At 32.8% G+C, this 12506-nt stretch overlaps 1 protein-coding gene across 1 annotated transcript; it reads left to right on the top strand.

Annotated features, from left to right (window-relative positions):
* The first annotated feature begins 2430 nt into the window (after positions 1-2430).
* On the top strand, positions 2431-9336 carry LOC113862670 (protein SCAR2-like). The gene is made up of 10 exons (XM_027495786.1): positions 2431-2728; positions 3818-3981; positions 4085-4208; positions 4330-4459; positions 4599-4660; positions 4779-5914; positions 6140-8262; positions 8348-8434; positions 8514-8621; positions 8733-9336. The coding sequence occupies exons 1-10, from the start codon at positions 2574-2576 to the stop codon at positions 8784-8786; spliced, it is 4143 nt and encodes a 1380-aa protein (XP_027351587.1). The 5' UTR covers positions 2431-2573; the 3' UTR covers positions 8787-9336.
* Positions 9337-12506: the final 3170 nt, after the last annotated feature.

The following is a 12506-nucleotide window of genomic DNA, read 5'->3' as shown; positions in this document are numbered from 1 at the left end:
ATCTTTTTTAAGTAAAGAAAGTCATAAAAAATTTTTAAAAATTAATTTAACTTTAAATTTAAAAAAACTAAAATTATTATTTCTCTAATTGCAAAGATTAAAAAATATATTATTTTAAATATATATAATTTATAATATAAAAATAATGAAATATACATAATTCATATTAGGTGATGTATATATAAGTCTTTCAAAATTTATAATCACACTAACAATGACTGACCTTCTGGTAATCCCATTGGGATGAGGTATGGCTGCTGTCTCCAAGACAGTGGGATCCACAGGGGCGCCGAATTCCCATGTCTGATCAAATGACGTTTTCAAAAGGTCTTCCTTAACAAACGCTCTCTTTCTATAATCATATTTTTTGGAATTTATGAAGATAGTGCCTGCATTATCAATTCTATTATTTTTATATTTCCAAGTTAATTTTCTTCGTCTTTAAATAGGATTCCAATAAATAAAAATATAACCTTTTTATGAATATTTAAAGACAAACCAGTGTTTGCTTGTATCCAAACAAAGGATGTTAGAAATACAGGCAGACAAGATGATGTCTCTATAATAATAAATAAGGGTCACACTAAGGTATACCCCAAGTCCCAACACTGTCACTTTTTCCCCTTGCCCACCTCACAAAAGTCTTCTGTCTTATCTCGATATATTATTATTATTATTATTATTATTTGACATTTTAAAATTTAAGAGGGCATTAATGAATTTTTTAATTATATAATAATATATTAGAAAATTATGAAGTTTTAATATATATAAATCAGAAATGGTTAATAAAAAAAAAAACAGGAATTCATGTCGGATTTACTCATGAAGTCAAGATTAGTCTGGGTAATCTCAAGCTACCTATTCATTGATTGTATCTCTCTCTGCTGCTTTTAGGATATTCATTCTTAATAATATTAGTATATTAATTATTTAGAGGTGCGGTACAAAATTTAAAAATTGTATTTAATTATTTTATTTTTGGTATAATTATTATATATTTTTTATTATATTTATTTTAAAACTTGTTTATACAATAAATGAATAAAAACATAAAAATAAAATTTAAAGTAATAGTTATATACAGTTTTAAAATTAATTAATTCTATTTTAAAGTTTTAAAATAAAAATAATTTTAAAAAAATTAATTAAAAAAGTATTTTTTTTTATTGCAAACAGAGTATTATATTATCACTAAATCCAAAAGTAACATGATGACATGGGCATGGTCCATTACCACCCACCGCATCGTAAGCGCCACAATGCGCGCCTTTCAACGATTAAAACAATAAGATATCAAAATTATCCTCATTTTTAAAATTTATATTTATATTTGCATATGATGAAAACAGAACTTGTAATTTATCAATAATTAGTGATTTGTTTTAGTATTATACATGTATCTAAAAAATTCTTTCTTAGAAACACACTTAAAAATCTTTTTATATATATAATAGAAGGGAAAATTAGTTTGTTCATATTTTTTATTTTCAATGATGTTTAAGTTTTTTATTTGATCGAAAAATTTTGTTTGGTGATATTGCTAAACTTTAATTTCATTCAATTAGCTGTAGTTAGAAATTTCAAAATCGCTACATAGAATTCAAGTGTATTTAAGTTTTTAAATTTTTTATTCAATCAAGGTAAGGCAAACCTCTCAAACATTCTCTAAAATAAGCCACCCTTTTATCATTTTATCTAAATTTATTATTTTTCAAGAAATTAAGATTTGCTTATAAATTATAATCCAACTAACTCTTGTTGCTCAAGTGAATTTAGTTTTTAAATATACTTGTATGACTAGTTTAATTCTTTTAATGACCAATAAATATTCAAAAAAAAATTTATCATCTATAATATTTTATGATTTTATTTGCCGAAACAAATACTATTATACATTTTTTTTTGCTAATTATACTATTATACATTGAATAAATAAGAAAGCATATAAATATTTAAATTTTGCATTTTATAATTTATATTCTTGTTTATTAGAAAAAAAAACACTTGTCTTTTCATATGTTTAATTAATTTTTTTTAATAGGCACAAATAAACATACCTTTTATATTAATTCCTTAAGGAAGAAAATAAAAGTTAAACTCCCAAGATATATTGTGGACTTGTGGTAATCAACGTAAAAAAATGGTGATTAATTTGACTAATAAATCTATATATTTAAGAACAAGACTTCCAAAGTCCACAGTGAAATGCCCAAACTACTTATTTTTCATCGTTTATTAATAATAATAATAATAATAAATTAATTAATTAATTAATTAATTAATTAATAAATTAAGAAATTGCTCAGTGCCGCAGTCACTATCGTTACGTCTCTAACTTACACGCACTGTCCCCTATATGTATTATTCATTCAATTTCTTTTTACTAAAAGCAAAAAATAAATGAAAAAATAAAAAAAGAAATTCTCTCACTCTCTCTCCATTCTCTCCCTTACATTTTCATGGTGGGACGAACGGAAAACGCAGCGTCGCCGGAACGAAGATTGAAGAACGTAATCATCACATAGAGATTGGAACAGAATTAGAGTTTCGCGATTGTTCGAACTCGAAGAATGCCAATCTGTATGTACCAAATTCGGAACGCGCACGCCTTAGCGGATCCTGAGCTGCACCGTGCCGCCGATAAAGATGACTCTGAAGCTCTCCTTGAAGCAGTTGCAATGGCTGGGCTCGTTGGTTTTCTTCGCCAGCTTGGCGACCTTGCTCAGTCAGTTCGCATTCTCTTTCTCTCTCTACCTTTTCTCTCTTTGAAATCGCTTTTGTTGTTGCGTGATTCTGCAATTCAAGCAGTGGTGGTGGTGCTCGTTGTTTCCTTGATCGTGCTGAGTTGAAATGAGTGTTGAGTTTGATGAAAAGGAATGTGTTGTTTAATTCAACATTTGAATTTTTGTTCATTGTTGTTGGAGTTTGTTAGTGGTGTGAGCTAAGATTCTGCGAGGTTTTTCTTTTTTTTCTATTTTTTGTTTTCCTTTAGGCTGAATTGAGTTTTTTCTCTCTCGAAATATTATTATGATTACTGTTTTTTTTTTATCGTAGAATTTAATTGTTGAAACTAATTTCTTTTTAGTTTTATTTTCGTTTTGATTTTTAATTTATGGCAACCTTGATTCTTCATTAGCTTTTTGCTTCTTTTTATTTGTATGTAGCCATTTTGGGAAGATGAAAAGGGAAGAAAATGGGCGGTTGGTGCATAGAGTGGTTTGAATTATGGGATTCAGAAGATTTTGGGTGGCTTTGTATCAATATGCGTGTGTGATTGAACGATGCGTAGATCACAACTCTTGAATTAACGCAGTTTTGTTGACGTTGTTGATTTGAACGATCGAGTTATTTGGCTTAATATAAAATGACTGCTCACAAAGTATGCTTTTAATTTTTTAATCATTTACAGATATATTTATCTTTTTGAAGGAGAAAATGCGATTTAAGCAGACTATTTTGTAACTGACTAGCATTACAGATACTGTGATTTTTTGTTTTTATTTTGCTGGAGGGGGGAGGGGGGAGGGGGGACAGAGTGAGCATTATGGATTGAATGGTCAATCCTAGTATATTCTATCAGCAGCCTTGACCCTCCTTATTCAACAACCTGAACTAAGCCCAGGTGCCTCAATCTTGTGAATTTAATTCAAATGCTTCTTTCTGATAGGAAAACTTGTGTCCCAGTGGTTAATTACTAGAAAATTAAATCCATTTTGTAGAGTTCCCACCATCATCATTTAACCTTTTAAATTATAATTTTTACTGCCACCAATTGCCTTAAGTTCTCTACATTTAACTGTATCATTTTGGTTAGGTTTGCCGCTGAGATGTTCCATGATTTACATGAAGAAGTAATGTCTACAGCTGCAAGAAGCCACAGTCTTATCTCTCGTGTTCAGCAGCTCGAGGCTGAAGTTCCAGCACTTGAGAAAGTTTTTTTGTCGCAAACTCATCATTCATCATATTTTACAAATGGAGGTTAAATTAATCAACACAAAGTCCTTTTGCTTATTGTTTGTGTCTGTAACTTGTAACCTATAGTGGTCCCTTGACTGATTTTAACTTGCTTCACGCATTGCAGGGATTGAATGGCATCCTAATCTTCAGTCTGAACAGAATCTTGTTACTCGCGGAGACTTACCTCGATTTATAATGGATTCATATGAAGAATGCCGTGGTCCCCCAAGACTATTCCTTCTGGACAAGTATGGTGATGGCCTTATGGGTGACCTGATTCATAAAACATAAATAATTTCAGATCAAATACAAAATTATTATTATGTTATAGACATTTGAAACTTTTTTTTTTCTTTTTGGCTCTGAAAGGTTTGATGTGGCTGGGGATGGAGCATGTTTGAAGCGTTATACTGATCCATCATTCTTTAAGGTGGAGTCTACTTCTTCTAGAACAACAACAGTAGAAGTTCACAGGGAAAAGAGAAATCGTAAAGTCAAGGTAATTAAGTACCAATTCTACCACTCAAAGGCATGTTTTTTATGGAAAATTGTTTTAGTTGGCAAAGAAAACAAATATATGTGAAGCAAAATTGAATATTTGCAATTTTGAATATATGATATTTACTTTTTATATCCAGCCAAAGAAAGGAGCACAGCTGAGGAATGGTGAAACCCCACAAGTTGTGCCATCACATTCAAAGTGAGCTTCAATAATGTTATTTTGGTGCATTAATTATTCTTCTGCTTTTTATAATGTAAAAAACCAAAAATGGCTTTAAATGGTTTATTTGTGACATAATCCATTTCCATTATTGCAGACTTCATCAGTTGTTGCTTGAGGAGCGTATTGAGAATGCTTGTAGTGATCCTGCTCGTCTTCTGAAGTTGAAAAAGAAACAATTGAATGGATCTGCAGTTGAAGGAAAAACTGGGAGAAGTTACATGGCGAAAATTCTGGAAAATCCCTCACCTGATCTTAAAATGGCTTCTGAAACTTCAATTCCTCTGCCTGTGAAATTGACGTCAGATGATACTAGTGAAAGTGGGATTAAAATACTTGAAATCAGTAGCATTACTCCTTTGAAAAGGTCTTTGGAAGATGAAAACATTTGTTCATCACCAAATGAGCAGGAGATAGAACTGAATCCAAACTCAGGAAGGGATAGAGAGACAAATGGATATATTGTGAAGGTGCATGAACAAATCTCTGCTGGTGTGACAAATGAAATGTCTTCTAATCATCTCAAGGTGCCTGATGAAAGAGAGTTGGTTTTTGATGAACAAAAGAAAAGAGAATATAACTTAGATGGCTACCATTCTGATGATGTGACTAGTGATGTTGATGATTATATGGATGCGTTAGCTACCATGGATTCAGAATTAGAAACAGACAATGAGCGTAGACCTAAGAAAAGCTTTTTGAGTTTTCGAAAGATAACTCATTCAAATGGCAAAGGAGATCACCAACTGCAAGCTCAATTTTCAGATTCTCAATCATTTGGAGACTCCTCAACATCTGAAGAAATTAGTTCATTGGAACAAGATAGAAATGGAGATCTTAATGAAGTGCAAGCTCAATCTTCAGATTCTCAATCATCTGGAACCTCTTGTGCATCAGATGATCATAGTTCATTCAGAAGAGATAGAAGTGCAGGCCATACCCAACTGCAAGCTCAGTTTTCAGATTCTCAGTCTATTGGAAACTCCACATCGGAGATAGAAGACGTGCCATTCAACCAGCTTTCCCAAACTGCTGAGTTACAAAAGACTTATTGTGGTGAGTTTATCACATGTGATGATGCACATGTTTTGGGAGAAGTGATTTCTGATTCTAGACCAGTCTCTTCTGGTTTGTGTCTGATGGATTCAGGAGATTTATTGCTGTCTTCAGATCTTGGACCCACCTCACTGGTGTCCCAGCCTTCAGGTACTCAATCAGATGAAACATCATCTAGCCCTGTTAGACTTCATTTAAGATTAGAAGAAGATGATGATGATAGGAAGTGTCCTGTTGAAACTATAGCTGCTAGACCTTGTGTTCTCTCCCCAAGGAAAGATGATGTTTTCCCAGTGGTTTCTTTTGATAAAAATTCTTTGAACAACTCAGATTTTTGTGTTCCATATTTTCATCCCAATGCTCCATTAGAAGTTTCTAATGATTTAAACTTAGCTCATGAAGGTGAATATGGTAATCGTTCTGAGATCAAAGTGTTGCAGGCAGAATCTCATAATGAATACTGTTCTGGAATTTTGGTTAGTGGAGATATTGGTTCAAATGGGGTGGATCCTATTTGCCCATCTTGGGAAGTAGACATGAATTCAGGTACTAAGCGACTGCTTGGTGGCCACAATTTAAAATCTAGTGATGACATCTTAGCCACCCAATTTAACTCAGAAGATTTGTTTCCTGTTACAGAAACTACAATGAAGAGAAGCCTTATGAAGGAGCCATGCTCTGATTTTACCCACAGAAATCTACAGAATGAACCTGAGTTAGCAGAAGTTAAAGTTCTGTATCCTGATCAGCAGTCAAATTTTGAGGAGGTACCAAGGATATTGCCTGGTGATGAAATTAGTGAATCCCCGCGCAGTTTGGATCTAGTTGAAGATGATGGTCATATTAAACATCCATCTTCAGATATCACATCTTCAATGACTAGTTTCACAAAGTTGGAAGAATCTCTTTCTATTTTTGCAGATCTTCACAAGAAAGAGATAATAGTCAATAAGGCAGTTAATAGAGAATCTTTGACAGAATTAGCAGCAGAAAAGGCAGTAGATCAACCAGAAATTGTTTCTGCTGATGCACAGTCGAACCTGAACAGATCAGTTCCCTGTGATCCTTCTGATTCTGGAATACATAATAATATTCAAAATTCTCTTACGGAGAAAATCCAATATGGTTCTTCTATCAATGACGTGAAAATGGTGGCCATATGTTCAGAGCTAGACTCTCAGAGGTCAGAATCTGTATTTGTTTGCCAGAACAATCTGCTAAACATCAAAGATAGTTTGTCACCACCTTCCTATAATCAATTAGAGCCTGAAACCGATTTACAGCTGCTCTTAAAACCAGAAGTCAGTCAACAGGATGCAGGATTCAGAAATCAGGAAAATTATACCTTTGAGGAATTTCAACCTCAACAGAAGCAGATATCAAATCAGTGGGACCAAGAAAGAACCTACCAGCCTATGTCTGAGTTTGCCGCTGAAACCATTCCAGATAAACATTCATGTGATTCCTCAACAAAGTCATCTGGGCAGGATATTAACCCAACAAAATGTGTCATGGATCCATTTAAGCCTCTTCTTCCTGACCTCCTACACAAGGCAACTAAAGTCAATCTTGAGGAGATGCCACCAATGCCTCCTCTACCACCAATGCAGTGGAGAACGAGCAAAGGTCAACTTGCTTCCCTATTTACACACAGAGAAGATGTAGTAAGACAAGCCTCATTCCAACCAATGCAGCCAACTGAACCTGATGTTAAGTCTCAATTTGGTTTATCAACTTTTGAAAAATCGACCTTGTTGTCTCAGTATCCATTTTTGCCTGTCATGGCTGAGAAAAGTAATATGCACCAAAATTCTTATGGCTTTTCAGCAGGTGTTTCAGAGCAGCCTGTTGCTATTTCTATGCAATTTCCAGAAATGGTGAATGAACCAAATGGTCAAGACAAGTGCCTAGTTCTGGACAGAAGCCAAATCCAGAACCCTATCTTAACATCACAAGACGGGCCTCCACTTGGATATGCTGTTGCTTTGGAAGGCATACTGAATTCAAGTTCATGGCAATCAATAATACCACCTTCTGAATGTGCTGTTTCTGGGATTGATCCCATTTTTCAGCATGAAAAACCAACTCAATCTCCAAGTCAATTAGTGGAAAATCCTGGTTTAGAAAGTAAAATAGAGGGACCTGGAGAATTGCATTTGGTGCTACCTGCTGAATGTCCTGTTTCTGGAGACGATCCCATTTCTCCAAAAGAAAAACCAATTCTATCTCCTAGTCAATTAATGGAAGAGGCTAGTTTAGAAGTTACGACACTTAAGCAGTCTTCAATTAATCTGGAAAGGGAAAGAGGAGATCCTGCAGCCTCAACTGTATCACCTCCAAGTATACAAATTGTGCAGCCCAATCACAGCCTTCATTTTTCAGAGGGAGAAATGGTATTTTCATTGGACGCATCTGCTCAAACATCAGATTTTGATTCTGAAATGCCAAATGGAAGACCAAAGAATAAGGTTCCTCTTCCCCAGAATCCTGTAATTGATCCTGTTGCTGCTTTTGACAAAAGCAGGGTAATGAAATCTTTATTGTCCTTATAGAATGCACTCTTTATGTGGTCTTAATTCTTGCATGACACTTCCTTTTGAACCATTGCAGCTGAGGAAGGTCACTGAACGTGTTATGCCTCAGAGAGCACCAAAGGGAGATGAAAGAGACTCATTGTTAGAGCAGATAAGAACGAAGGTTAGAATTATATTTTATCTTGTTATGGCGTTCCTACCCTTTTGTTTCTTGTATTTAAAAATATAATTTCTTTTGTCAGTCCTTCAATTTGAGGCCTGCCATGGTTAAACAACCACCCCGCATTCAGGGTCCAAAAACGAACTTGAAGGTTGCGGCCATCCTGGAAAAAGCAAATTCAATTCGCCAGGTCTATCACTCTTTCTCTGTTTAGTTCATTGTAATAGGCTTGTGCTACTCACTCCTTCCCTCCCCCGTCTCTCTACCAATGTAACTAAACTAACGTTAATCATTGAATTAGGCATTGGCTGGAAGTGATGAAGATGATGATGGAGATAGTTGGAGTGACTCTTGAATTTACTATGCAAGAAAAATGCCGTTCTAGTGCTCGTGAAAGTTTTTATGTTGTGGTTTTCGCCCTGAATCAGGTGTACAAAGTCAATTATACTATGTAATGAATGGGAAATCTACGTGATAGAGTCATATAGAATATTCTTTATATGTGGTACTATGGGCAGCACTTGTTCCCTCTCGAGTCCTCCCAATTCACACTCAAATGCATAAACATTAGATCAAGCATGCAGCGTGGCATCATTGCAGAGCCTCTATCGGAGGTGAAACTCATTTCCGTCAGACTCAGGATCTGCGTGCAAGTGTTGGGTCTAACCAGACCAACAACCTATCGACAATTCTTTTTCTTCTCATATAAGAACTTGTATAGATATGTGTTGAGGTTGTCATGTTTTTTTTTATTTATCAATTTTGTAATTCTGTAATGTAGTGTTTTTCTGGTAATTGCCTCATATATCATGTAACTAGTTAATTTGTGGGATGAAAATCTTCTCCCTACTCTCCCCTTCTATTTTCCTCCAACGAAAATTTGACAACTCGTTAAATTTACCCACTACAGATTCTCACGTTTCATAGATGACTGCAGCCGTCGTTAGGTCACGTTCTTGTCTGAATCGTGTTTCAAAACTCACGCATGCATAGAAACACGTTCTTGATCGATTTCAAACCTCCTGCGCCCTCATTGATTATCTAGCACTTCCTGTTTCTTGAATCCATAAAGCTCACATCTTTATTGCTTCTCCTACGAATCCTGTTCTGGCATTGATTTTTCAGAGCAATCATCATCTATTTTGTTTCTTTGTGTTGCTGTTAACAATCTCATAAATATTGAAGGGTAGGGATCTCATGGATTTTCCCTTCCGTTCCCACTTCTTGAATTGTTAAAGCACGCTACTATCATTGATTTTGAAGTGATTTTTCTATACGCTTTATTGGTTTTTCAATGTGATCATAAATTGCTCTGCTTCGAGATGGTGGTTTCTTCATTGTTTTGAAAGTCTCGTCATTGTGTTCTTTGTCGTTTCAAATGCCTTGTTACATTTTTTTTCTTTCTCTTTTTGTGGCTGTTGTTATTTTTACCATGTGGTTTATTGTTCAGTTTTCTTCTTTTAATACATTGCCATGTTTTACATACCTGATTATGTTTTATTATTTTCACGGTTGCTTGTGTTTATTAATTCACATTAGCAATCAACAAGAGTTTTGAAAGGATTTTTGAGTTTGTGTAATCGAAATTCACGGTACAGTACTAGAACAATAATTCATCTCATGGTAGTCTTAGCTAAGAGAGTGTTTCAAAACAGCACCGCTGTGTAGTACTAAACCGATTTCATACTTGTGTCACGAATTAAAATAGATTATTAATAAATTAAGTAATATTTAAATTAATAACCATTATCTCAAAAGATCGTCATGCAGTCAGGTTACACTTATATCCATGTACTCTTTTTCTTCTTTTTCATCTTCAATCACTCAACTTTGCTTTTAATGATTTCTTTCAATTTCGCTTGTTATATCATTTTGGAGGGTTTACGAGTCTCACAACTTGTTTGATTTCAACATTGAAGGTGAAATTTCTATCCAAATTTCACACCTTTCTAAAATATGAAAAGAAAGGAGTTGGAAGAGGATGCTTCAAAACACTATAGATTTTACAGGAGTTAGGAAATAAAATTTGGTTTCAATGGGATATCTTAATGTCTGCTTCTCTCACAAAAGTTTTAAAAGTTTAACAGAAGACAGAGCAGAGATCAAAGCGCGAGCACAAATAATAGTTTTTAGAGTGGACCGCACATTATACAATTTTTATGAAAATTATTTCGTACTAGCCAACGTTTTCTATTTCGAAAAAGTAAAATATAAATAAGTGTTTTAATTATTCTCGTACTTGTGGTATTCTTTTCTTCTATCTTTTACTAAAATTATTTCGTACTAACCAGCATTTTCCATTTCAAAAAACTAAAATATAAAAAAATGTTTAATTATTCTCATATTTGTGATATTCTTTTATTCTATTTTTTTTATTTTTCAATTAAGTAATAATAATATGGTAATAAAAGAAGTTTCTTGCACATTAATTAATAATGCAATTTTGATGCTTTAGTTTTCATTAACTTTTCCTCTAAATTATAGGGATTTTATGTTCACATTCCTGAATTAATATTTCACTCTTATATTTCTTTTATAATTTTTAATAAATTGTAGGCAATAAGCAAACTATTTTAATGTATTCAATAGTATATCTTTGCCATTCATCCTTTGCAAATTCCTGAAATGTATGTATTAAAACGATGGACAAAACATGCAAAAAGTAAAAAGATATAACAACTGAGTACCCAAGCAAGAATGAAAATCCAATACAAACCCTTGTGTAGGTGTATAGGTTGTAGGCTTTGTAAAAATATCGGCAATCAAGTGTAATAATTTCTCTTAATTTTATTTCCTATTTTAGTAAAAAGCTTATTTCAGTAGTTATTGACCATTATCTATTTAGCCGATTACGAATTATGTATAAGGACTGATTATATTCTCTTTTATTATAACTGATGGTTACTATAATTATAATATTAACTTTAGATGTTGGCTTAATTCTAGCGTTGACACTTATATACAATTATATAAAATTGAGTATTAGCTAAACGTCATAGACACAAATAAAAAAAATTTCTTTTTTCACATTTTTTATTTTACTTGGACTCTCATCTCTTAATTTTTTGGATATTGTTTATGAGGCTCCATGATGTTATGTTTTTGAGTGCATAAATTCAAACACTTACTATTAACCTTAAAGAGTAAAATTGAATATCGAACGAATTGCACCAACTTTTAGAACATAAACTAATACTACAGCACAACAGTATTTTTCCATTTATTTTTTTCAACAAGCTCAATTAACAACTAAAATAATAACCTACAAAGCCTATTATATAGTTGTTAGTGGTTAGATACACATGTTCTGACATGATATAACACTTTTTTTAAGGCTGAGATTGTCATTATTGGTTGCCTACAGCTGAATGTTGATCAATAAAGTTTACACTAAAATATGATATAAAATCCAAAACAATGTAAACCTGCCTAAGGACAATTTTATGATCCAAATAGTTGATTAACAGTGATAGTAAAACGTGAGTTTTTCTCTGCAACAACAAATTAAGAACATGATTAATTTTAAAAAAGGTTAAGACACGAGAACTTTATGATCAAATAGGAAAGAAAATAAGTATATATTTATCACCCATAAAATATAGCATGCTGAGAATATCAAATGCAATGCCCTCCTTTTTATAGTTATAACTTCAAGCTTACAGGGTTAATCAATATCAAAGGGAATTAGAGAACAATTACTCAAATAATTACTTAAATATATGTGTGAGTACACTGACATCATAAGATTTAGAATCGATGAACACAAACAAACAACTCATTTCAAAAATGTAATAAAAGCATGTCATGAGATTTTGAATAGCATACCGTGCCACGGTACGTGATAAGATTTGTCCCTTGATTTCTCAATTGCTCAATATTATGTTATGTTACCCACTGTAAAGATATCAGATGATTAATATAAGAGTTTTTGTTAATTTTAACTCTTCAAGATTAAGAATAAATAGTTAATAATAATAAAATTTTATTAGAAAATAAAGTATTTATTGTATTTTTATAATTTTAATATAATAACTGTGTATTTTTTTATAAATTTTTTTATTTATAAATATTTAAA

This window comes from Abrus precatorius, unplaced genomic scaffold (genome assembly GCF_003935025.1).
Source record: "Abrus precatorius isolate BTA unplaced genomic scaffold, Abrus_2018 Scaffold3, whole genome shotgun sequence".
NCBI classification, from domain to species: domain Eukaryota; kingdom Viridiplantae; phylum Streptophyta; class Magnoliopsida; order Fabales; family Fabaceae; genus Abrus; species Abrus precatorius.
This window is presented reverse-complemented; position numbering and strand designations above follow the sequence as displayed.